General features: G+C 38.1%; 1 protein-coding gene across 1 annotated transcript; it reads left to right on the top strand.

Annotated features, from left to right (window-relative positions):
- Positions 1-63: 63 nt before the first annotated feature.
- Positions 64-26051, top strand: LOC107721217 (brorin-like). The gene is made up of 5 exons (XM_016529111.1): positions 64-134; positions 234-428; positions 4757-5507; positions 8845-8974; positions 25262-26051. Exons 3-5 carry the CDS (start codon positions 4839-4841, stop codon positions 25411-25413), a joined length of 951 nt encoding a protein of 316 aa, XP_016384597.1. The 5' UTR covers positions 64-134; positions 234-428; positions 4757-4838; the 3' UTR covers positions 25414-26051.
- Positions 26052-27802: the final 1751 nt, after the last annotated feature.

Below are 27802 nucleotides of genomic sequence, written 5' to 3'. Positions count from 1 at the left end.
TGGAAAACTCATCGCACATCTCAAGACGGATCTGAGAATGGATAGGCTCTGTCAAAACAATGTGAACGACTGATTAATCACACAGTGAATTGTGTGAGTCCAGTACGGGAATGTGCCACCTGGTGGTCAGAAAGGTGACGCGCTGTTTTCATTAAACTCCTCACCATGTGACGTAAGTCTGCCGGTTTATGTTTTTTGTCACTGATGCTGAAGAGTCCACTCCTTTCTTTCAGTTCCCCGGCAAGAGCTGAGGAAGCATTAACAGCCCCGACGTCCTCGTTAGTGGCACCATTAACACTAAATTTCCTATTTCCTGAGTGCAGTTGTGAGGTGATGTGGAGTGTGCGGAGACTGATGAACGAGCCTCGATATCAACTGTGTGACAACTATCTACACAACACATCAACCACACCGACGGAAAGATGCAGGTATGGACGTCTAGTCTGTTTTAACGCCTCTAAATGGCATTGTAAAGTTACAGTTAAACGTTTAAGAAGAGTCCATATACTGTTCTGCATGACCGATGCGCTTAAACGTGTATGAACAGAACTGATATTCACGGGCGCAGAGTTAAGTATGATATGGATAGACTACTCGCTATCTTTGGTTTCCGTAAAGGCTTTTTCTTTGGGTTACGTTACGTTGATTAACTTATGTGGGTGATGTGAATATTAAGGATAATAGCTTCTATTACAGCGCAGACAGTGGTTTTGCATCTGCTTTGTGTCGCATCCTTATCTACGCCTCTTTTTCTCATTCTCAGCTTCAACTCCAAATGATTGCCTCAGTTATTAAAATGATTTTGCACCTGAGATGTCACACTTTCTATGGTTAAATGTGAGGCCGAAGATGTGATTTTCGAGTGGATGTAAATGATGCTGTGAAGAGCACCTGTGCATTGCATCAACAGGCTCCACAGTCCACAGGGACTGGAGTTGGGATAGCTGCATGCATGGTTTTTTATACTTAAATGCAAGTTTAGATTAACAGTTAATGATGTAATTTTCGTCTGAAATTGAGTGTTTCACATTTCATGAGTTATTGTACATCTTGTTTGATGTCATATTTTTCCACTCAGCTTTTTCCCTCCTCGATATTTTTTCCCTCATTAAGCTATTCGTTGTTTAACAGTAACACAGTTGTACCGTTTCGGTCTTATAAAATGCTTGGCCGAGCGTCGTATAAAATAACTGGGACATTTCACTATTTGTATCACTAAGCTTGTTTGTGTTCACGGCCTTCGGACTACAGTAGGCTATGTGGCGGACAAAGTGGAACAAGGAGCGAGCGACCGGGGTTTTTAAATAAATAACTAAATAAATTGGAGCCTTGGTGTTCGCCAATCCAGGCGCGGTTGTGTCATTTTACCTGTAGCGGGGATTGAGTTTTCCGAAATTAGGTTTTGGTGATTTTTTTCTCAGGCTTCGCGATCGCTCTGAACGGGTTTCTCTCGCGACTCGTGAGTGAGAAATCCGGAGTGGATTGGAGTTAGAGCCGACTACGGTGGCCGAGAAGTGCTAAACCAATCACAATTCTGAAATCAAAATAACAAATTACAAACGTAAATGCAAGTCTAAAAAACAAAATAAAAATTCAGAAAGCACAACAACAATTCAGAAAACATTATAACAAGTCAGAAAACACAATGACAAATTCAAAAACAAAATAACAAGTCAGATTTTCCTGTATACGTTGATTGACAGATGTCTGGTCCAGTCAGCGGTGAGTAATCCCAAACCAATGGCGCTGTCTCAAACTATACCTACCTTTTCCGGTTTGTCTGATTTGTCGTTGTGTTTTCTGATTTGTTAATTTGTTTTCGGATTTGTCTTTGTGTTTTCTGACTTGTTATTTTGTTTTCGAATTTGTCATTGTGTTTTCTGACTTGTTATAATGTTTTCTGAATTGTTGTTGTGCTTTCTGAATTTTTATTTTGTTTTTTAAACTTGCATTTGCGTTTGTAATTTGTTATTTTGTTTTCAGAATTGTGATTTGCTCTGCACTTCTCGGCCACCATAGCCGACTGAGCGCTTTGAGCGCTCCGATCCACTTTACACTCCGGTTCTAGTCCGGTTTTCAGTTCGCTTTGAGGTTTGGGTTCTTGTGGTACTATTTTAGTTGACAGAAAAGAAATATACTAATTAACTGACCAATTTTTGACTAAAACATAAGTTAATTGATATTAATTCGCCTACTTATAAGTGTATAGGCTAAGTGAATTGTAGAACTGTATAAACACAATGTAAATTTAGTATAAGATTCATTTCTGTGGTTCAGACAGGCTGCTGTTGTTAAAGTTTATGCAATGAAAATTCTAAATGCATGTTAAATTTAATGTATCTGGCTTCTGGTGTCATTGGCTTCCAGCTATTTTTAGCTGTACAAAACAGCTCATTTTGCTGCTTGATATTGCAGACTGGTGTCTTAACCATATTATTTTAATGTATTATCTTAATTATGAACAAACTGGTTTGTAGTGCATACAGTTTTATCGTTTACTGCACTATGTTATTCTTCTTGTTATTTCCTTACAGCGGAAACAACAATCATTTCGCCCCACAAGCTCCTATGTATCTACCTCCACTTTTGAGTTCGATGCCCACATTTCAACATCCAATAAAGAACTGGCAGACAGAATCAAGTCCCCACCTTACTTTTTTGTTTGTTTTTCGATAGTCCGCTACACTCGGATATACATCACAATACATAAGAAAAGATATGTCGCTACTTCCGTTTCATTGTCACTTTAATAGCTGTGATAACCTGCAGCCTTGTGCCTATAGCATAATAAAAGCCATGCTGATATTCAGCACAACAGCAATCATACTTGTGTGATGTTGCTTAAATATTTTTTCCACGATCCCTTTTTTCCCCCATCTAAATCTATTTCACGATTAACCTCTTCGTGTCATTTAACAGATTCAATTGAAGTGAATTGATTGCGCTTAGCTGGACGGAGAATAGAGGAGTTATTAAAGTACTTGTGACTCAAGTTCCCTTGAGGCAATTTACTTTCGTGTCCATCACCCTCGTGAAAATTGATGCGTGGAGGTGTGATTGGAAGATTGCTGTCGGTATGTGATTACACCCAAGGCAGTCAGCCTTCACATGTTTCCAGCATGGGAAAGTTGTATATCCCTTCAAAAAAAAAGAGAAAACAAATTATTTAATTAATTATATATTTTTTGGTTATTTTCTATTTTAGGAAATATTCTGTCTACATTACATTTACTTAAAATTATGGCAACAAATTACATATAACTCTGTTTAGAATTCAGTATCAATCAAATCAGCTCCTTAAATGTGAGTAATTCTGCAAATAGATCAAATAAAAAAATTAATTATGTTAAACAAATTCAGTTAATTGGAATTAAAACAAATATCAGTCTTATTAGTACTAAATAACAATTTGTAATTGTGACAATAATTTATTTAGATTACATAACTGAAGATTTCTTTATATTTTACATATATTATCCATCTCATTTATTTATGAGAAATGTATGAGTGACTAAGAGCAAAGCCTTGTTGTCTGTTGACCACATCACATAAACACTCACTACACTAACACTCATAAAATAAAAAGCATTAATTTAATATGTTAAAGACCTCACAGACGACAGCACATGCTACATGAAACATGACAAGGGTAACAATCAAATATTTGTTCATTAGTGAAACAAATCCGTCCTGGCAACAGATTACTAAACATGACAAAAAAATAAAAATAAAAATAATAATAATCAAAAACATCAGCAATTTAAACAGTCACACAATGCAATCATAATTATTCATACTCTAGTGCATACTGGGAAGACAGTAAATGGGTCTGAACCACAAAACTATTGTTGAAAACTGGATTGTGAGCAAAAGGAACATTTAGACATGCAATGCTTGCAAATTCATGGTGGCTTATTCAAATTGTGGTCAATTCAAGATGTCTTATTCAAATTTGGTCAATTTATTGCAATCAGTGAATGATTATGCTCATTAGTTGTTAGTAAAAATTAGTAGCTATTATTTCAGTCTGCTTTATATTCTGTTCAACTTTGGTTAAATAAAACAAAACTTCTGTTAAATACCATTTACGTATTATATTTTCATGAAATCTACAGAAGCACAGAATCAGTTACAGCCTGCACGATTGCAGCTTGACTGAAGAATCTTTCAGGGGTTTTTAAAGGAGTGTTGTAGATCACTGTTTCTAGTGTTGCACTCCTTAAGAGAATTGATTTTGGGTCAGTTGTTTGATAGCTGCTGTAGCCAACTTCTCTGACTGATGATGCATTCAAGTCATGTCTGAAAGATTGAATTTATGAGTTGAACGACCGTGAACAAAATCACAAATTTGTAATTACATGTGGAAAACTCTGAACTTTCTTTAAGCCCCCAATTTTGAAGTTGGGGACATGTCATTGAGAAAATATGTTGGATGCAAAGGGTGCAGCATCTGTATTGATGGAAAATTTGTTGAAAATTTGTTTGCACAAAATATGACAGTATTGTACAATTACAATAGGATATATGGCGGTTCAATTAGCAGCAGCTTCATAAATCAAATAAAAACATAAAAAGCAATAACACATCATATTGGATCAATATACTACCATATTGATCCAACCAAAGTGACTTGAACACGTCATAATTACAACTTTCAAACTCATAAATACAAACTTCCCAGGAGGAACTGAATGCACCATAACGTTGCATTGCCCCTGTCCATGGTGCTGAACTCTGCAGTTTGTTTCTTTTACAGATGTGACGATGCTTCTGCTGTACTAGACTCTACCTGCAATTTGAGGATTGTAATGTGAGTCCAGGTGCAGTCCCGTCATTTTATGCTGGTGGAGAGGAGCGAGATGCTTCACTCGGTTGCCATGACAACAGGACTTATCTTTGTTAGCTGGCTCTTGTATACGAGCGCACGGGGCAATCCCATTGTGTCGGTGCCAGAGGGTGGGGAGAAAGAGCGCTTGGAGCGCGTTCTGACCCAGACCAAGGAGGGTGCGCTGAGCCCTGGTGCAAAGCAGCGTCTGGAGGAGCTGAGTAATCTTGAACTGGAGGGGATCAAGGGTGGGAACAAATCCAGTTCTGGCAGGACCAGACCCAACTTGAGTTCATTGAGACGAGGGTCCAAACTTCAAGGCAAGACCCTCGAAGCCTGGGGTGAGCAAGAATCGCTCAAGCAAACCGAAGAGGCACCAACGGAAGAGGCCAACATCTCTCTGGATGCGATTGATGAGTATGCATACCCCGATTATAGGGGGAAAGGCTGCATGGACGAAACGGGGTTTGTGTTCGCCATTGGGGAGAAATTCACCCCGGGACCCTCCACCTGCCCATGCCTGTGCACAGATGAGGGTCCTTTGTGCGCCCAACCAGAGTGTCCAAAACTTCACCCTCGTTGCCTGCGCGTCGACACCAGCCAGTGCTGCCCGCAGTGCAAAGAGAAGAAAAACTACTGTGAATTTCGAGGAAAGATCTACTCGTCTCTGGAAGAGTTTAAGGTTAGCCCAACACATTAAGTACTTCATTATCCATATGCCAGCTTTAACTAGGTTTATTCCTCTCTTTTATCTGTATTCAAAAGTGTCAGGAGGGCCATGAGTGACCTTTATTTTATGGCAGATTATGTGAAGTCCTTGCGTTTAGATCTTTACTCCTATGAATCTCTGTTCATTATTGAGTGGAATTGAATTTTTGTGGTCCAGTGGAGTTTTCTGTCCAGGTGAAGAAATCTAATATGTGCACATCATGTCTTGATTATATATTGATTCCAGCAAGCCAAAAATGAAATTTCAAAATTGCACATTTGTTCATTTTTAATCCATCACTCTTCCTCAGCCCCAGTCGCTCCCCAGGGACGAGGCTCGGAACAAGATAAAATATTGTTTTTCCTGCATTTTCTGCTCTGAAAGTGTGAAGAGTTCAGTTATTATGCGAAACTAATGGTGACTTATCTTGCTTAGGCTGTTATGTAAGAGAAGACGACAGGCCTTTTTTCCCTGTAAGGCCCTATTATGATGCTCTCTAATTTTGCCTTTAGTGAAAAACGCATGTCATCGGTTTCAGAGTAGCAGCAGGTGCTCAAATGATTCTTTTTGAACTGCGTGTCTCGCCCCACAGTGTAGCCAAAGCCATTAGCTGCTTCTACAGCTTATGCTCTTGATTCAATTTGCATTGGTTCCTCCTCCTGTGTCATTGGAGTCCTTATCCAAAAAACCTGAGCTTTATGGCGAGCAGTGAGATTTATTAATGCAGAAGTCAGCATAAGCGCTTTACACAAAGAGTGGTAATGACCGAGCGCTGAATTGATTGGTTCTGCTCAGCCGCACCTAATGCATATGCAGACTGCAAAGGTAACAATTAAACCCTCGGCAGAACAAAATGAGTCCCGGTATCATATCTGTTTAGTCCCACAATGCGAGCCTCTCAGGGGGAGCTGCTGAATGAATCCGTGCTCGCCTCTGCTGAACTTTTCAATTTTAGAAACCCCCTGTGAATTTTTATTTATTTTTCATCACAATTGGAGGTGACACATTGTCCTCTGTTTGATTCGTTGAAGATTGTCTCAGGAGATACTGTGTGCAGAAGGTTCTTTTTACAGAAATGCTAATGCCAGAAAAGACTGTTGTATTTTAAAAGCAGTGAAGAGCAGTGAAAGCAGAGAAGAAGCAGTGAGCAAAACTGATCGTTTGTTCATATATACAGTATGTGATTTTGGAGACATCTGTAGAGTCACATGAATGCTTGAGAAATCCACTGTGTGACAGAAAGACTCTGAATTTATCACATGAATACAGTTCGGCTCAGGTTCATAAAATGCATGTGTTTCTTCAACTATGGGCACTTTGGGTGCAGCGGATTTTTTAAAATTAAACCCTTTTTGTACTTGCTACTTGATTTAATTTGTCTTCTAACAATGTCCATCCAACAATATGAATCACAGCAAATTCACTGAACCATAATTTCCACCACATCTGAAATCACCATTCATGAAAATGATGGTGGTGGAAATGACATTTTAAACATTAATGGAAAAAAATGGCTGACTCTTTCCCCTACTAAGGCTAATTTCACAGCTAACATTTTATGTATCGTAGATACAGACATCTAAAACTACTTCCAGATTTTTTGCATACTTCGACAGAATGCAACTGTTAAAAAATATCGGGTAACACTTTACTTAAAGCCTTTATGTATAATGCATTATAAAAGTAGTTTTAATGCATTAATTATGCTTTGTAATACATTGGCTGCATCCATAAAACTAAGCAGCTGACTTGCTGCCTTGCTGCCTTATCAGGCAATGACTTTGCAGGCAGTGTAACTGTTTAATGATCTACAATAAAATAGAACGAGTTTTGGTGATAACTAAACGGATATTTAATTACTATAATACTGAATGGAACACACAGGATTGTGGGATATCAAAGGCAGCGAAAGATACATCTATGCTGCCTAGCCTGCCTTCAAAAATCGATCAGATGAAGGTATCTCATGAGACAGGAGGTGAAGCTAACTTTGGATTTGGATGTGCCTTGATGCCTCCCTACCTTGGAATGTGTCCTCTGAAGGCAGCATTTTTCAGTTTTCGGATGCAGCCCCAATAACACTTATCAAATCATTGTTACACTATGCATTTTAAATTCAGTTTTAATTATTTACGACAAGCTATAATGTATTACAAAACACATTATGAATAATTATAATGCATTATACCCTTTAATAACCATTTATAATGCATTACATAAAGGCTTTACGTAAAGTGTTAATATTCTGTTGACAAGTGATATATACCTGGACTTTGAAGGTTTTCTTCACACGCTGGGTAAATTATTAGTGGCAAATTTGTTGTTTGTGATAGAAAATATGCTACAGCTGAGGAAAAATCATTAAGTATGTAAAATTTTAAATATATAAATCATTGGTAACACTTTACAATAAGGTCCCATTAGTTGACGTCAGTTCATTAAAACTAACATTAACAATGAGCAATACATTTGTAACAGTATTTATAATTTTTTGTTAACAGTAGCTAATTAAAATACAACTGTTCATTGTTAGTTCATGTTAACTCAGGTCCATTAAATACAATTAACAGATACAACTTTTGATCATACATTTTTAATATTTACATTAAGATAATAATGCTTTAGAAGTATTTTTCATTGTTAGCTCACTTAGTTTTTTTTTTCCTGATTGTGAACAAATAGAACTGTATCATAAAGTGTTTACACACAATAAAAATAGAAATGGTTTATGTTTCACACTTTATTTGGATAAAATGGATTCTTATATTTTAACATCAAAAGGCTGGGTCTGAGAAGAGGGTAAAATCTATATATAAAAGACATTGGAAAAATAGCAAATATAAATGAAGGCACGCTGAAAAGTTTCCAAGGTAGTTTTAATATGACCTTCGTGTAACAAAATGGGGGGGAAAGTTTTAATAAAAATCAACCCTCGGGACCTAAAAGTGCCTGTAGTTGAAGAATCACTCAAAAAAGTAAACATGTATTGACATTCATCCATAATGAATGTGCTGAAGCGTAAGGCACAACTCAGACTTCCCCATGGACCCATAAATATGGAAAGAAAGGAAGGGAGATGAGCAATGCCAGAGGAATTGCCAGAAGAAATTAGGTAAGCATTGTTAATATACTCCCAAGTGCTGTGATTGGCAGGATTGTATGAGCGTGCTCATCAATTAAACTGAACACTCATCAGTTCCCTCAAAGAAGCACGCCACAAATCAGAGCGCTTGTTCTTCCTCTGATGACTGTAATAGTATAACGAAGGTCGCTACAGAAGGTTTTGTTTCTCGTCTACCTGTGCTTCCAGGTGTCTCAATGCGAGAAGTGCCGTTGTGAGCCCAGTGGAGAGGTTCTGTGTTCTGTGTCAGCTTGCCCACAGACCGAGTGTGTTGATCCGGAATATGAGCCTGACCAGTGCTGCCCAGTGTGTAAGAGCGGTAAGTGGTTGTGTTCTTCCAGCCTTTCTCTGTTATTCCTCCTCATACCTCTCAAACCGCCATCCCCTGAACCGCAGAACCCCCGCTGTGTCCCCCAGGAGCGAGAGAGAGGTAGGTTAGAATCGCTTCTGTAAAATGACCACAGAGACTTCTGTCCACTTCACCCAATTACCATACCATGAAGAAAATTCACAGAAAGCATGCACAGAGCCGCAGATCTCACCGCCTCTCGTATGGCCTACGTGTGCATCCATCTTATTGTTCTATGATAGCCATTTTACTTCAGTGAGGTGATGCAAACCCAAGGAGATCATATTTGTCTGCAGGCCTTTGTTTAAGATACTTGCCGGCATGCATTATTCAGACAGCAATAGCACTAATGAACCTGCAAAGTTGCTCTGCTTGTTTCCAGGAGGTGAGGTGATTAACACAGGCAGGTGTTTCGGTTGCAGTCTGCTTTCTCCAGCCCTAGGGCACAGATGATTAAACTTTTACACATGTTTTTTTCCTCCATTTGGCTGCAAATACAGAAGTATAAGGTACATAAATGCACTCCCTCGTCAAAGCGCCCGCTGCAGAGACGGAAGTATTTTCAAAGCCACTCGACATGAAAAGCACCCTTGCACGGCAGCCTTTTTTTTGCTCTGTTACAAAATCTAGTGAGCTGCCTACAGAAGCAGCATTTTAAGAGATGTTCGGTGCGCTCCCGACAAGAAGGCTGTTCCACGAGGAATCTGAGATACCTTCTTTTAGATGAATTCTTAGGCAGAGCATTACATGTATTCTTTGCAGAGAAGGCAATCCTATAAGGCAATGTGTTGAAACAAAACAAAACATATCCAAGATGGGGGACAAGGTTGATTATCAATGATTTTTTTTTTCAAAATGTTCATTCGGTATGGAAAAGTTATTTATAAAATGGTAACACTTTTTTGCAATAAATATGATTTCTTAATATTATGTCATGTATTGACTATCATGAACAACTAATAATGAACAACAATTGGTTGGTTGGTACAGTGTTTTTGACTGTATTTAGGCTGTATTTATTTGATATACGTACAAAAATACTGTAAAATCAGTAATATTGTGAAATATTATTACTAATTAATTGTTACTTATTGTTTGTGCTGCTTAATATTTTTGAGGAAACCATGTTTTAAAATCAGGATTATTTGATGAATAGAAAGTTCGAAAGAACAGCATTTATTTGAAATAATTTTTTAACAACTTGTCTTTACTGTCACTTTAGATTTTACTGTTGAATAAAATTATTAACTTTTTACAAAAAAAAAAAAATCTACAATTAACATTGTTCTATATTAAGAAGTGCTGTAAAAGTATTGTTCATTGTTACTTAATGATACCAAATGCTTTAAAGGGGTGATGAACTGCCTTTGTTTTTTATTGTGTACTGTTTTTTGAGGTCCACTTATAATGTTATCAAGCTTTTTACATAAAAAAACATCATAATTTAGAAGTAATAGGCTACTTTCTGTCCTGTTTTAACCACCCTCATCGGAACGCTCTTTTTGAATAGGTGTTTTAATTATTGTAGTTTCGGAAGTAAATGCTAACGATTGGCTAACAGTTGTGTATGTTTGACAGCCTACATCCTTCACTGGTGGATGCTACAGTGATTTATAGTAGGTTAAAAATGCATAAATACTCAGTACATATCAAACGATCTGTAATAACAGACAAAGCAATAGTGATCACGTAATAAAAACAGTTACTCACACTGGTGTGGTGCCACATATATATAGTTGGCACAGCATCGTCTTTTAGTTTCAGTCTTTCTGAAAATCCCGCATCGAATTGTGCCTTGTTTGTAAACGAATCCGCGGTAAAATTAAGTGAACAAAGGACCATGTTCTTACTGATGTGGTCTGGCTCTTCATTAAAAATAAAGTTCATCAAATAAAGTTTATCGTTTGGTTTCTGCGTAGACCTGCATTTGCCACCTGTTATATGTCAAATTAATTATTTTATTGTAGTATTGTGCTGTTAGTATACTGTAGCAGTGTAACGGAGGCCAGCGGGTAGGAGCGTGCAGCCTTTAGCCTCCTTGTTAGTGCGTCCACCTCCCATACTGGAGACCGGGGTTCGAGACCCACTCGGAACAAGAACGAGGTGTGGCGGTGAGGACCCGGGGGAGAGGGGTAACATTGGTGCCGTGACCCGGATGGAAGTGAGGTTTCGGTGGGTGAATGTAACGGAGGCCAGCGGGTAGGTGCTGTGCAGGTAAACCTCACTCTCCTGATCTCAAGAGACACACTAGCGACTGACGCTAGAAGCTACAGTCTTTAGCCTCCTTGTTGGTGTGTCCGCCTCCCATGACGGAGACCCGGGTTCGAGACCCACTCGGAACAAGAACGAGGTGTGGCGGTGAGGACCCGGGAGAGAGGGGTTACAGCAGCATGTGTTAATGAAATCAATTGAAAGTCGAATGAGGAGCGCTATTTGTGTGATGACAGTTTAGATGCTGCCTATGTAGACAGCAGACAGCGAGGCAACTCACTAGGTTTCTGAACAGACCTTTTGTCTGCCTTGTGCGTGCTGTTGTTCTCTTTTTGGCCAGAGGACTGTTTTTCAGGCGGGGGAGGAAAGAAAAGCGGTGACCTCGGGTTAGTGTGTGAGTGTTCTGTGATTGGAACACATTACAATGTCTTGGGAGAAGTTTTCTGAATCAGTGTGGGTTATATAGAGCTGTTTGAGATGCTTTTAGACAGCATGTCCAAGACTGTTGCTTCTTGTGTACGCCTGGATCCTGATCTAATATGGCACCGGCAGCCACGCTGCCTCCTTCAGCAGAAAATAAATGATGACTTGGTAAAGGGATCTCTGACTCGGCAGCTAAACTCTCAGTGTAGTGTGGACAATAGGGGGAAGGGCGATGTGGGGCAATTATTTTAAAGAACACACATGTTTAAATGAATCATCTTGGCATTTGCTGAGATGCTGCCAAGACTCCCTGATCAAATATCTCAGTTGGTGTTTGGCTGTGAGATGGAATCCAAGGAACAAAAGCGGGCCAATTTCATCAAGTCATGCCGTGGTGAATTCAAACAGTTTTACAAATGTATGTGCACACTCAAGCAGTCAAGCTGTATGGTTTTATGATGGATTGGAAACATTTTTGCTCAACGCACAAGATTACAGCCGCCTAGTGATTTCACGGCATGCCGTAATACCGTGGCTCGTCTCGGCTTCGTCGCGCTTGCCAGGTAGTCTGCAATTTGATTTCATCTCAGAATTGTTTCGATAGATAAAATCACTCTAATACTCTGTTTGTGTTTCCTGTGGTTCCTATGCATGTCTTGTGGGGGTGGATCACAGAGAGACGCGAGTGCAATGGGTGGCACCTCTGAGGCTTTGCTGTGAATGTCTGAGGTACAAAGACTCCTGCACAGATGCAGTGCAAGAAGCAGCCAGATGCTCTGACCCCATGAGATTTGCACTCTTCAAAAAATAAGACTTCAAAGCTTTGCGCGGTGACACCGTAGGATGGGTGCCGGCTGTGACAACTAGTTCTAACATGGCATCTGATGAGGATGATAATCACATACACAAACTTAGCGTTTGACAGGAGAACACCAAGGAGGCCATTGGCATTTTTTTTTTAACGACTGACACTGGACCCCTTGGAAGTACATGATTTCAAGTCGGGCATAGAATCACTTCTGAAGGGCCAGTCATTTGAGCCAGAAATGTCATGATTGATCACTCTGGAGCCAAAATGACATTATGCCAATGATGATGGGCTAATAGCACCGCAAGAATGCCAGGGCTGTGCTCTGCAGAATTTGAATTCAAATTTGAATTTAAAGGGGTCCGTTTTTATGCTCAAACAGCAACATTACAGACTAACTAAAGTTGAAATTGTGAAAAAGCATAATAGGACCCCTTTAAGGAAGAAGTATTCAAATTAATTCAAATAATTGTACATTTTGACTCAAAAAGTAATGATTATCAAGACCAGCTTTAAATGATGGCTTGTTAAAGCCATATTTGGAAATTTGAAAAACAAAACAAAACGAAAAAACTTTTTTTTATAAGGTTTGTTTTTGTCATTTTTGTTTTTTAGATAGGACAGTGTAGTGAGTGACGAGAAGTGATGTGGGGGAGAGAGAGGGTGCAGGATTGGGAAAGGTCCACAAGCCGGGAATCGAACTTGGGACGCCCACAGCGCAACAGTGCTATATGTTGGCACGCTGCCCACGGTACCGACCGTTTTAAAGATTTACAGATGGATGTTCAAGGGTTTGGGGTCAGTAAGATTTTTGAATTTTTTGAAAGGAACTAATACTTTTATTCAGCAAACCATAAAGACATTTGCAATGTTACAAAAAGGTAATTTTAAATAAATGCTGTTCTTTTGAACTTTCTTTTTATCAAAGAATCCTGAAATGTATCATGGTTCCCACAAAAATATTAAGCAGCACAACTGGTTTCAACCTTGATCATAATAAGAAATCAGAAATCAACATATTAGAATGATTTCTGAAGGATCATGTGACACTGAAGACAGAAGTAATGGCTGCTGAAAAGTCAGCTTTGCATCACAGGAATAAATGACATTTTAAAATATATTAAATAGAAAACAATTCTTTTAAATTGTAATAGTAATTCAGAATGTTACCGTTTTTGCTGTATTTTTGATCAAATAAATGCAGTCTTGGTGAACATAAGCGATGTCTTTTAAACATCTTACTGACCACAAATTTTAATGGTTGGTTGGATGGATGGGCAGTTCAATAGAAACTATCCTATGCCCTGACGTCAAAAGTAACAGATGGATATTAATCCAATTTACACCATTAAGAGCCCTTAAAAAAAAGATATGGCACAATAAAATACTAATATATTAGTGCTATATAAGTTTCATTCATCAGAATGCACAGCTGATTTCAAATGGCTGTCATTGGAAAAAAAATGCTTCTCAGCATCAGTTAATGTATCTACAAGCAAGGGCTAAAGGAGCATTGTTAACCAGCTAAAACTTGACCCCTTGCTCAAAACAAAACTTTTTCAACTTTCTGTGTAAGTGACTTGTCCAATAAATCAGAAGGAGAATGATTATTTAATTGGTACTATTAAGAGTCAATTACCATCTGATTGACTGCGCCTTTGTATGAAAGTGAAATAATTATTTTCCTTTGAGAAAAATGTGGTGTCTGAGGGATGAAATGATAATAGCTGCAGCAGAAATGGGGGCTGTCGTCTTCATTTTGGTTGGCAGACTTGACACTGAATGGGGAAGCAGTGAGGAGAATCGATTTCTAAATGGGTTGCAAGCATTTCTCTCATAATCATAATCTTGTGCTCGGTTCACGCTCACCACGGCATACCCAGGGGCAACAAAAGCCTCCCCCTCCGACTGTTTTAGCTCAGGTCACAGAAAGCACACAATTCAAAAGACGTAAATGCTTGCAATTTGTTCGGTCATTAGAACGCCTCATCATTGAGCTGATTCATCTGTGGCCAACGTCAGCAGCTTGCAAAAAATGCAGTAAACAGTGCAAGGCCACCTACATCTTCAAGGCTGCGGTGCACATTTCATCCTATTAGCCACAGTTTCATTAATTTTAAGTGGTTGTTAACATGTGAAAAGCACAAAGGGTGCATAAAGCAGTCACGAGGGCTGATATCTCTATTTGTTGCTCATGAAGAGCAGAGGTAAGCACCTCTTTCTTAGCTGCTGAATGAAGTATCATGTTCCCGTGCAGAGCGCTGCCTGGGTCTGTTGTTGGAGGAGTATGCTGGGAGACACTTGAGGAAGTGCCATGGGGAGAGATGAAAGTGAACGCTATTGCTAATATCCACCCCAGGCAGTTGTTCATGAATATCAAAGAACATCTGTGAGGAGCTGCAATGTTGGAACTCAAAAAGAACGGGGTGAAAAAAACCATCCCGATTCAGTCATAGCTCTTTTCTCTCACTGAGGGACTGTCAGTAAATAAGAAACTTGGCATTGAGTGATTCTTTTGAGTGCTTTTTGCTGCTTTAAGATTCAGAGAGAAAGCTGCATCAATATCACAAACTCCCAAAGATGTAAGACCCTCTTTAAGGTAAGGATAAATGTGCTTTTATAAGGAATTTTTGTGTGATAATTAAAACAGCATCAACTGGTCATATAATCTTTAACCACATGCAATTAGTCACTATAAAGCTACACATAACTGCCTAGGTGCTGTGAATGAATCAGTGTTTTTGAACAAACAAGTGAGCAAATCTTTAAAGTGAACAAATAGTTCTCTTTTACTTTCATGTACTGGCTCTGACAATGAATATTTTTTTCATTCACTGAAGTATCTCCTTTTAAAAAGCATAACAGTTTTCCTTCTTTCAAAGGCTCATGGAACGACTCAAATCGGCACTGAACGAGTCATTGTAGGTGCGTTGTCTTTGACCTTAAAGGGATAGTTCACCAAAAAATGTAAATTCTGTCGTTAATTACTCACTCTCATGTCATTCCAAATCCATAAGACCATCGTTCATCTTTGGAACACAAATTAAGATATTTTAGATGAAGCTACGGGAATACATTTTGTGCACAAATAAAACAAAAATAATAATTATTCAGCAATTTCTTCTGTTCTGTGTAAGCCTTGGTATGTATGAGTTGTGGTATTCTCGTAAAAAATAGTCTTGTTGCTTCATAAAATTATGGTTGAACCACTGATGTCACATGGACTATTTTAACAATGTCCTTACTGCCTTTCTGGGCCTTAAAAGCTTCAGTTACATTGCTGTCTATGCAGGGTCAGAAAGCTCTTGGGTTTCATCAAAAATATCTTAATTTGTGTTCCGAAGATGAACAAAGGTCTTGCGGATTTGGAACGACATGAGGGTGAGTAATTAATGACAGAATTTTCATTTTTGGGTGAATTATCCCTTTAAGTGCTCTCCGAAGGCAGTGGAGAAGGAAATTTACCCACCAGTCATTGCTCATCACTCAAAACCTTTTGAATAAAAGTTAAAACTGCGACATGTTACAAGGTGGTCATGTTCGTTTAGTTGCGGTCTTGCGGATTTGGAACGACATGAGGGTGAGTAATTAATGACAGAATTTTCATTTTTGGGTGAATTATCCCTTTAAGTGCTCTCCGAAGGCAGTGGAGAAGGAAATTTACCCACCAGTCATTGCTCATCATTCCAACCTTTTGAATAAAAGTTAAAACTGCGACATGTTACAAGGTGGTCATGTTCGTTTAGTTGCAAATGTGAATCAGTTGCATTCACAGCAAAGACAGAAAGGGGGTGAAGATTTTTGAATAAATAAATGATATATAAAATAAATAAATAAAATTATGCTAACACCTACTGGTATATGGATTTAACCAGCTGAAAGAATCTGTCAACAAATCAGTGAATGAATTTAAATGAATCTTTTTAGGGAACTCAAAAGAGAGTCACTGAGGTGAATCAAAATATCTACTAATACCTTGCACGTGTTACAAACAGAAAGAGATGCTTTTTATTTCCCTGCAGCCCTTTCCTTTTTGTCGACCTCCTCTCATGTGGGCCATTGCCTTGGCAACGTACAGGGAAACAAGCCCTCTTCTAGAAGGGCTCAGACACTCGGGTCACTGCTAATCTGAGGAGGTTGCAATAAACATTTCGAGCATGAGCCGAAAGCCCTGAAAATCCACGTTGCTGGGGGGAGAAAGGGATCACTTGCATTTTCCAAAAAAAAGAAAGAAAGAATTGGAGGGAGAAATATTCATGGGGGCTTAAGAGAGGCCCTAGAAATCACTTTCAGGCCTCAGCGCATCTCAAATACTTCTTCTTTTTCTTTCTTCCTCTGGAGAAATATGTTTGCCCGGATTTGTTGCGCTGATGGTTTTATCCGTTTGTAATGGGGCTTGATTCTCTGAGATACTGACGGGGAGAAGTAGAGGACAGTGATTTTATATTCACAGCACTTCCAGCTCTCTGTACATTCTCCTGAAACACTATTTTCCCAGTCTTTTATGCCCAGGAGATGCAGGAAAGTAGGAGAACGGGATTTGAAAAGCAAACCTCACAGATAGAAGTATGTATTTAACAGATGTCTGAAATCAAAATGCCATGCATTTATGTTAAAGGCATCTTTCTCATACATGAAAGCTCAACAAATTAGAAAGAATCCTGGGGCCGGTTGCACCAGCTGTGTGTAAGTTACAGCTAAGCCTAGTTTTGATGCAAAGTAACTGCATGCACACTAATAAAATATTTTTGCATTGCACCATTAAACTTGAAATGTTGAACTCTATATAAACTAAATATTTACAGAAGGAGTAGTGGTTGGAATGAAATAGCAAACTGACTCAATTGCATAATACTTCAATTCTTAAGACATGGCAATGTTGACATTGACACTCATTTACATATTAAGAGAGAGAACATTATGTGAATAAATTACTTGGTTAGTGGCTCTTCAACACAAACCCGACCTAAAAAGCACTCCTCTGTGTACATTGGTCTGTGTTGTACATGTCTAATAAAATCAATCATGATAAATAAATGTTTTAAAATGTGAAAAAACGAGAAAAATTGATGAAAATTTACTCACCCTCATGCCATCTAAGATTTGGAACAGATTTGGAGAAATGTAGCATTACATCCCTTGCTGACCAATGGATTCTCTGCAGTGAATGGGTGCCGTCAGTCCAAACAGCTGATAAAAACATCACAATAATACACATGTAGTGCTGGTCAGTTTAAACAAAAATTTGTATCGTGTTTTTTTTTAGGATTCTTACTTATAGAATCACTGCATTTTAATCACGATCCAAACAAACATGCTATATGTAGTATGAACAGTTAATATAAATTCAATTGTATAATTTCAAAATCTGAAGCAAAAACAGAATGGTCTGACCTTAGCTTTGATAAACTATACTGCATAAAATATATCTGCACAAAACGAACAGCAGATGGGCTGAAGAAGAGCGCAAATTCACTCTCTGACAGCAGGTGGTGCTTATGGAACAGCAGTGATGCAGCGTTTCCTTGGTTACCGCTTTAAACAAAGCAGAGCTGGGCTTTTAAATACTACATTAATGGATGTTAGATGAAAAAACAATAACATCTTAATTTTTCTGAAGACAGTCAGTCCCCCTCAGAGATACATAAACCCTCACCCCAATTCAGTATTTAGGATTTTCTTCCAATATTTCACGCTCTGTTGACGGCCGTTTACAGTTCATGTCCAGTTAAAGAATTAGTTGTGTGTTATTAATAGTTCTAAAAGTTCTCCAGCCATTAGTCAGAAGAGTATGCAGGTAATAGGTATCCCCATTCAGTTCACGACACTGTCTGGTAGCCATGGTATGCCATTTTTTTTTCAAATTCATACTGTGTGTTTAATTCAAACCAGTTTACTGTTTAAACCAGTATATTGCCCAGCACTATCCACAAGTAATACACATGACTCGTCAATCTATTATCATCTTGTGAAGTGAACAGCTGCATGTTTGTGAGAAACACAAACATCATTAAGACATTTTACACTTAACCTGTTGCTTCTGGCCAAAATACCAGTCCGCAAGTCATAATAATGTGTCCTTAACAAACTCATCTATGTCTTGGATGGCCTGAGGGTGAGAACATTGTCAGCAAATTTTCATTTTCATTATGGAGAGCACTTTTGGTGCATTTTGTGTCAATATTGGCTTTATATCACCCATATTATATCGGCCATATAAGCTATTCATTTATGTAGCATCATATTTCAATGGTAAAATATGGTAAACATTTTTACAATTTTTTTTATTTGAGGCAAAAGAAGTTCAAGGATCAGGGATATACTGATAATTAAGAATAAACTGAAATTCACTACATTCTGCTCACACATTTGACAGTTATTGGATCACTCAGGGTAAACGTCATTATTCCACTTTGCATTATTTTACGGAGATCATATGACATGCTAGCTATTCTTTCTTAAGAACAAATGGTGCAATCAAATAAAGTAGTTACTAAGCCCCTAGTGTATACTTTATGTTCCATTTTAAGTAAGAACTAACAAACGACTGGTGCAACACTACCCTGGTCCATACGGCATAGCGTGTGACTTATTATGAGAATGTTGAAATTGTTCATTAATGTTTTTGTGAAGTCCATCCACTGGCACTTCCAGAATAAAATATACCCCTGCAAATCTGTGTATATCTTCTCCATCCATCCCAGCCCAGCCATCATTTCCACAAAAGTAAGTAAATTTATATGGCATTTATAATGCATACGTACTAAAGAACTGCATTAGAGGGCTTTCCTTTTTACTTATTCTCAGAGCAGTGTGAGCTGTGATCCCGGCTCTTTCAGAGAGCATCATCTCTAATGAGCTTTAAAAGATCATGTCATTTTCAGGATCCAAGCTTTCCTTTCCTCCTCCTTTGCTTTTTATCTCAATTACCACTGTACCATGGGGAATGCAATTCATCTCTGAATGGACCAAAGTCTTTAATGGTGCTCTCTCTTGAATTTAGCCTCTACAGCAGTGCTTTAATAGGCGGCGAGGATAAGGGTCTGCTCAGCGTGATTAAACACTCCTCTCCACTGCCAAAAATGCAGCATGCGTACTGCTCCACTGCTGTTTTGTTTGTTGCTGTGTACCCAACCCATTTATCTTCCTCCCGATCCTCTTCGTCCTCCTTTTTCAACTTTCTCTACCCCCCCTTGTGTACCAATGATCACATATAATGCGACAATACATAATCATGTTCTGTTATGTAACAGTTAAACATACATGGCAGCAGTATTAACGCACATATAGTACAGAGCCATAGGGTGATCTGAGATATAACCCATCACGATGAATCAGCTGTGCCAGCTGCTTTTACTTCCACAGTCTTGATATTTGGGGGCAGGAATTTGAAGTGTTTGCTCTGAAATGATTATAAATATGGATTGGATGACGTCTTGACAGCATTGGCCAAATATTCAAGATGATTGATGTGCCCGCATTCATTTTATGTAGTCTTCCATCTTCTATGATAATGTCTTTTAGAGGCTGAATACCAATTCATCCTTGTTTGGGGGATGTAAAAAAGTAAGGTAAATGGAATCTGCGCCTAGGTAGCATTTATCTTTAATGGCATAGTTTTTGTAATAATTTTGTTAGCTTGACAAAGGCATTATTATTTTTTTGAGTTTTTTTATTTTTATTTCTAACCTGAGACTTAAAATTTAAATTCTAAACCTAACTACATCCACCAAATTCAGCATAGTCCTGTAGCCTGTTCCAGCAGTTTCTCATTGCTGAAGAGTACTATAACTTCCACTGAAAAATTCTGACTATAAAAGCCATTTTACACAGCATGTTCTCGGTTTATTATCAACGGAATGGAGGCAGCCGGAGCTTTCCAAGCTCGTTCGCAAGTATCCTGCTGGTGTGCACACTGCACATGATCATATTTTTCATCTTTCATGGCTGCTGCGTATTAATAATGTATTTAGCTCTTATATGTACAGTAGTTCCCAGCAGAATAGCCATATATGTACAAAATCTATTCCTTGATTTTCTATATAGTGGCAATCACTATAATAGGGAGTAGTGAATGAGTGAGTGATTTTGGACAGCAAATGTTCACACCAAATCAGGGCTTGGCATTAACTTTTTTGTACACCAACTGCTGTGGCTTGTGGTTTTCCAAAGTTAATAGCCACTCAGCATTCAACTGGCCACAATTTTGTTGTTGGGAAATTATGGTTTATATGAATAAAGTTGATTATGGAGTGCTAAAATATGACATGACTTACAAGGCATGATTTACAATTTAGGTACAGGTTTTCACAAAAACAAAACATTTTATAAAATGATAAACATTTTAGCCTTTAAACCATTTTTTTAAGAAAAGGGATGAGTCAAAAATATAAATTAATAGGCTATATTAATAAAAAAATCTGTTTTTTAGATTTTTAGAAGGCATAGCTTGTGGTCAACCCACCGGTTCACGTTTACAACTGCGTGTTTGCTGCTTAAAAATATGGGTCAATTTTCACACTAGTCTGAACAAAAACGGAACAAAAACAAAAACTAGTCTCTACAAGTGCCATCTACTGGCAGAGAATGAATGTGCATTTTCAATAAGCCCATCTGTTATTGTTGTTCAGACTAGTGTGAAAATTGACCCATATTTTTAAGCAGCAAACACGCAGTTGTAAATGTACATTATGGCTGAGATAAAGCTATTTGAAAATCTGGAATCTGAGGGTGCAAAAAAATCAAAATATTGAGAAAATCACCTTTAAAGTTGTCCAAATGAAGTTCCTAGCAATGCATATTACTAATCAAAAATGAAGTTTTGATATATTTATGGTAGGAAATTTACAAAATATTTTCATGGAACATGATCTTTACTTAATATCCAAATTATTTTTGACATAAAACAAAAATTTATAATTTTGACCCATTCAGTGTATTGTTGGCAATTGCTACAAATATACCTGTGCTACTTATGACTGGTTTTGTTGTCCAGAGTCACAATTGGTATGGATACTAGTGTGACAGCTAGTGGTGCCACCACACAATTACAAAAATAAAGCATATTTTCAAACAACCTTTGTACTCTGCCCCTTGTACTGCCCCTTACACTCATCACGCTATTACAATTATTCAAATCCTTACAATATCTTACTACTTTATCTGGGGCTTGTCAGTAAAGAGATAACGTGACAAAAACATAAGTTTTGCTCAAAAAGAACCTTGGTAATTTTGGCATCTCCATTGAAACCCAAATCTCAAAAGCGCTAATGTTTACTCTTGTTTTACTCCTTTGTCTGTCTTTGCATATTTGGGCAAGTCTTCAAAATTTGGCTTGCAATTCTATATCAGAATCTGAATTTCTTCTGTTCAGCTTGCTACCATGCCCCAAACTCTCGCTATTGGTTGAGCTAGAAAGAGATTGACAGATATGAGCGGATCACCCTAAATGTTTTGATGGTTCCTGGGAGGCTTGTTTACATTTTTGGGGGAGATAAACCCATGAAATGGCCTACTTACAGAAGCCAATGAACAATAAAATAGGTTAAGAGAATGTATTTTGACATAAACTTCACCTTTAGCTTTATTAGCTATCATTTACATGCAGCACAGAATGCAATATTTACATATTCTAGCATGGGGCTCAAGCCGTATCATACCCTGTTTCACACCCCCAATCATTTATAAGGCAAATGAATGCAAAGCTTGCTACCCATCGTGTACGGTGTAAAATGCCATTAATTCCTGCTAGAGCTTTCAAGCTGTGTTCACCAAACTCAGCACAGTACTTCAGGCTGTTCTGACTTAGTAGGCTTTATTTTTTCGAATTGATCAGACTTGATTGTCCTGTAGTGAAAAGCCTTTCATCCATACATTCAAACTGTTAAAACATTTCAAGCAAGGTTTTGTCTAGCCAGTGTCTGAGTTTGTCATGACAAATTCTCTTTTTCTAGATAGCGTATGCCTCCGAATGTGACAAGCCATTTAGTGTTTGTCCTGATGATTCATTTTAGACCTGCATGGTCCAGTGCATGGTGTGGCATAGCAGTGCCAATCTATCATCCACTGGCTGTAGTTGGATGTTTTCTTTTTTTGGTTTTGTTCATGGTCTTTTTGCCTTTACAGTAATAATAGGACAGTTAAGACAAGACAGGAATGTGGATGGCTGTTTACTGACATGGGATGCATTCCCCATGAACACAACTGCTTTCTATGTGTCACATGCACAAGCCACTGTACTATGGCTTTGAATACCGTTGCTTATAGCACCTATATTTTATACCATGTCTTTTTTATTTCTATTTGCCAGTGTGTTGGTTTCATCAATAGCTATTTGCAGAAACCAGCTTTACTATTTTCTCTAGCAAGTCCTCAAAAGCATTATAGCTGCATTCAGGTTTAAGCACATACGTTTGAATTACATTTTTTACATTTTGAAAGAGCATTTGCATAAGAGTAGTTAAAAATGTATGCAATGGAAGAGCTTTGTAGATTAGCACACTAAAGGTTTGAGTCTGCACTTGCGGCTTGATAAATGTTTATGGTGCACCGAGAGCTCAGCAATTACTCCTCTATGACGTTATGGTACAGTCATGTTTTATGGAAGGCCTGATATTGAACTGTGCTCTACAGTGTGAACATCTTTAGAGGTACTATTGTCCTATGAAACATTTAACATCATTGTGATAAGGACTGATTGCCATCTGTGGGTTCAGTAAGGAATGCTGTCAAGATGCCAAGACTGTCACAATCATGGACTTTAGTTTTGTCATACACAGTAATTTAGTTTGTTGGTCATTAGTTCCTGTTTCCTTTGTTTGAATTCCCACTCCTCGTTTGTTATCATTTGTGTCCAGCTATCATTTCGTTTGTGTTGTCTGTATAAACCCTTCCCTCACGTTCAGTCGGTGTCTAGTCACCGTTATGCTATGTTGTTTTTGCACCCTCTGTATGCCTGCCTAGTTGGATTATTCAGTAAACCTGAGGATATTGGAATTTATTCTTCTGCCTTCGTCTTCTTGCCTGCAAGCAACCATGACAAAGACGAAATGTCCCTGCCTCAATGAAGTGAGCTGCATTAGGGATCCCCACTGCAACTAAAATTGTCACAAATGCGGCAAAAAATGTGCAAGAATCATTTATAATCTATTCACAATTGGTGACAAGTGCTTTGTGTGCATCCATATTCAGTTTTGTCAGATATCGTCTTGTGCATACCTGTGTTGAATGCCAATGAAAAGTGACTCTTATGAACTGGTTGTTTGTAATGATTCATTTGAAAAAAAACAGATTCAACAGCTTGAATCAGATTCAGTGAATCATTTAGAGCTGGTTCTGAGTTTACAAGTAGCTCCCTCACTGAACTGCCAAGCATTTTTCATGGCCGATTCATAATTAACCAAGAATCATTAAACAGAAGCCGCATCTAGGTGGCATATCTCTCTATTGGCTTTTTTTTTTTTAATTAATCAGACACCATCTTGTGCAAACCAGTGCTGAATGCCAATGAAAAATGACTTTTATGAACTGGTTGTTTGTAATGAATCATTTGAAATAACAGATTCATCAGTTAACAGTTTGAATCAGATTCAGTGAATCATTTAGAGCTGTTACTGGGTTTACAAGTGGCTCCCTCACTGAACTGCCAGACATTTTTCATGTTCAATTCAAAATTAACCAAGAATCATTAGTTGGAAACTGCGCCTAGGTAGCATATCTGAATGCCAATGAAAAATGACTTTTATGAACTGGTTGTTTGTAATGAATCATTTGAAATAACAGATTCATCAGTTAACAGTTTGAATCAGATTCAGTGAATCATTTAGAGCTGTTACTGGGTTTACAAGGGCTCCCTCACTGAACTGCCAGACATTTTTCATGTTCAATTCAAAATTAACCAAGAATCATTAGTTGGAAACTGCACCTAGGTAGCATATCTTTTTATTGGCTTATTTTTTATTAATCAGATACGATCTTGTGCATACCAGTGTTGAATACCAATGAAAAATGACTCTCATGAAGTGATTGCTTGATATGAGTTATTCATAAAGATTCATGAAACAGATCGAATCATTTAGAGCTGTTACTGAGTTCACAAGTGACTCCCTCACTGAACTGAGAGTCATTTTTCAAGTCCGATTCAAAATTGACCAAGAATCATTACTGTTAGATATGGTTTAAGCTTATGTTGAATAAATTAACAATGGTGTTCTAAAAAAAATCTGATATTTTACTTTTTTTTTTTTTTACTAAATTATTTAATTAATGAAATAAATTATTGGTTATTTGTTAAAATTATGTTGAATTATACAGTTGGATCAACTGTATGTCAAGTTTTTTGGGGGGGTGACATTGTCACTATAATCAACACAGTATTTGACTTTTGATGTTTATATGGCAGAAATATTATGATCAAATTTAGCAAATTTATACTAAATACAACTAGAATAACACCCTGGATTTTATACCTTTATACAACATTGTTCCTTTGTCACATCTAGAGCTGAATGAACTGAGTCAAGCGATTTTGTAATTTATCAACTAAATAATAATTTGGCTCTTAAATATTTAATTCATCAATTCTTTGTTTGTCTGCAGCCTCGTACATGCAGAAAAAGAACTGACTCTGGTCACAGTATTGTGCTTAGATTGACTGCTAACTTGAAAACATCATAAGACTTACATGAGGTCAGTTGACATAATTTCAGCTTGATCCATGACAGTTACTGCCACTCAAATCCAGGGCTTGCAGTTGTGTTGGCAGATCTCAACAGGCTTTCTCTCAATTTGATGCAACCTCTCCCATCTGTGCACAGGGCCAAATTGCTACGCGGACACAGCGGTGATCCCGGCCGGCCGAGAGGTTAAGATCGACGTATGTACCATCTGCTACTGCACGTACGAGGAGGGCACCTGGCGTATCGAGCGGCAGGCCACCTGCAGCAAGAACGAGTGCCAGCCGAGCTAAGACTCGAGACCATCAGCCTTCACCCGGACAGCTGCGGAGATCTGGATCACCCGTCCCAGCTGTGGTCCGTATGGGCTCAGCACGGCAGCCCTGAGCATCACACGCAGCCAAGACACCGGCATCGCGTGCCGATACATCCGTCGGTCATTTGTGACCGTTCATGACTATGAACTCAGAGTGTCCTGTAGCATGCAGCGGACGGGCCAATTAACCTGGGAACAAGGCCAAGGGCCAGAGTGCGAAACGCTACTTTCCTCTCGCTACCACGGAGCCTCTGAGTTGGCATCGAGTCACGACGAGTGATGAGATTCATACGTTAGAGTTACATGTATAGTCTTAGGAGGCATGGGGTCGAATTCAACTATATTAATACTTCAAGTTTGTATTGAGATTTATAACCCATTTAAAGGATATTTATTTATGTATGTGCTGGTTCAACGATTATGATTGGATTCAGATATCTGATTTACAGTGAAATGATATTTTTTATAGCCACTGTATTTTGATATGCTGTAACGTTTTAATACCGGATCGACTTCAATCCGTCTTATTAGAATGTATAACGCACCTACAGCTGTCAATGTGTCTGAAGGAAACGTTTCGTCAAAGACTGTCAGGAGTGACACGTAACATCCAACACAACGTCAGGATAGTCAGAATGGATTCGGCAGAATGGATTCGGCAGAATGGATTCGGTCTCCATTCAAGGAAATCAAAAACGGAAAAAAAGCTGCTTGCAGATGTTTGCATTTATGTTAAGTCTCTATCGTGCTCTTATCTGAGGTCCGTTTTGCTAAGACGTGTTTCTATGTGTACGTGTTTTCATGTTTCAAATAAATCATTACACTGTGCACGCTTGTTTGTGAGTTAGACGCTGATGTGAGGTCGACTGAGGTTAGTTACCATTTTGAAACACAGGGCCATGCTTGAAATGTCATGAAAAATGAAATAACATGAAAAATGGCACAGATTTCATGAGGAATATTGAACCAGGAGGAGCGTCCGATCGAGTGGCCGGTCCAATAACTCGATGGTTTAAATTTAGCTGTGTCAATAAAGAGCTCCGTATTAGCATTTTGCTTTCAATCCACTTAACCCCAGGTCTTCTGTTCTTGCTGTCAGTATACTAAATTGTAGTGTAAATAGCACTGGGTGAAAAGCAGTGTTATTTTAGTATCAGAGACGGAATTAGTTGAATTAGTTCTTTTTGTATTTTCCGTTCTCAATTTAATTTAAAAGTTTGAATAATTTTGTTGTGTTTTTGTCATGTTTCGTTTGTTTGGGAACACTTTAGGGACCAATTCTCACTTTTAACTAGCTGCTTATTAGCATGCATATTACTAGCATATTGGCTGTTTATTAGTACTTATAGAGCACATATTAATGCATGAACAAATTCTATATGCCTTAACCCGACCCAACACCTAAACATAACTACTAATACAACCTGCTATCAATAAGCAACAAATAAGAAGTTTATTGAGGGAAAACTGTAAGTTAACAGTGAATATGTATTCTCTAATCTAAAGTGTTACTGTCTGTATAGATTTTAGTTTTTATTTCAGTTTGTTTTAGTACATAAACTAAATGAAAATTAGAATTGTTGTACATTTTCGCTTCATGTTTGGTTTATTTCACGCAACGATTATTATTATTTTTTTATGGATTTAGTATTAGTTATCTACCAATAACCCTGGTGAAAATCTCCTGCAGAATGACACATAAAATAATTAACACTGGGTAATATAAAAATTACGACTGGAGCACTGGAAAATATGAAACTACAGTTGTTACATACAGCTGCAGCAATGTCTTCATAATCTAACCCTTTAAAATAAATTTAGCTGGTATGACCTAGATTGATTCTGAAATACAGAATATTTTTGACTTGATTAAAGCCAGTTCATTTAGATGTTACCACATGAAGCACATTTTTAGGTTACCTGACAAAATATGTTTTACACTGAGAGCAGAAGTGTAAAAATACTGTGAATCATTCCCAGCTCTGATTTGCTTATTTTAATCAAACTCCCACCCTGGGGAAACTGTCTTGTTGAACTTCATCACACTGAAGAAAGAACAGAAGCTAAAAAGATCCTCACAATTCTGCTGTTCATGTTAGGAAATGGGAAGGGACATCAACTGCACTGCAGTATTTCTCATTTTTGAGACCCTAGTGGAGATAAAAATCAACAACAGATTTTAAATACGTAGGATTTTTTGTTATAAACCTGTTCAAATATGATGGTCATGTAGGACAATGAGCACAGCTAATGTAGTTAGTACATGACTGGAGCACTGGAAAATATGAAACTACAGTTGTTACATACAGCTGCAGCAATGTCTTCATAATCTAACCCTTTAAAATAAATTTAGCTGGTATGACCTA

This window comes from Sinocyclocheilus rhinocerous, unplaced genomic scaffold (genome assembly GCF_001515625.1).
Source record: "Sinocyclocheilus rhinocerous isolate Xijiao unplaced genomic scaffold, SAMN03320098_v1.1 scaffold214, whole genome shotgun sequence".
Taxonomy (NCBI): Eukaryota; Metazoa; Chordata; class Actinopteri; order Cypriniformes; family Cyprinidae; genus Sinocyclocheilus; species Sinocyclocheilus rhinocerous.
Note: the sequence above shows the minus strand (reverse complement) of the source record. Positions and strands in the feature narration are given on the sequence as shown.

What these genes read in the sequence shown, in the direction of transcription:
- LOC107721217 (XM_016529111.1), top strand. Translation starts at nt 4,839, where the DNA reads ATGCTGGTGGAGAGGAGCGAGATGCTTCACTCGGTTGCCATGACAACA. An exon ending in CGTCTCTGGAAGAGTTTAAG is followed by an intron (nt 5,508 to 8,844) that starts GTTAGCCCAACA and finishes CTGTGCTTCCAG; the next exon opens with GTGTCTCAATGCGAGAAGTG. An exon ending in CTGCCCAGTGTGTAAGAGCG is followed by an intron (nt 8,975 to 25,261) that starts GTAAGTGGTTGT and finishes ATCTGTGCACAG; the next exon opens with GGCCAAATTGCTACGCGGAC.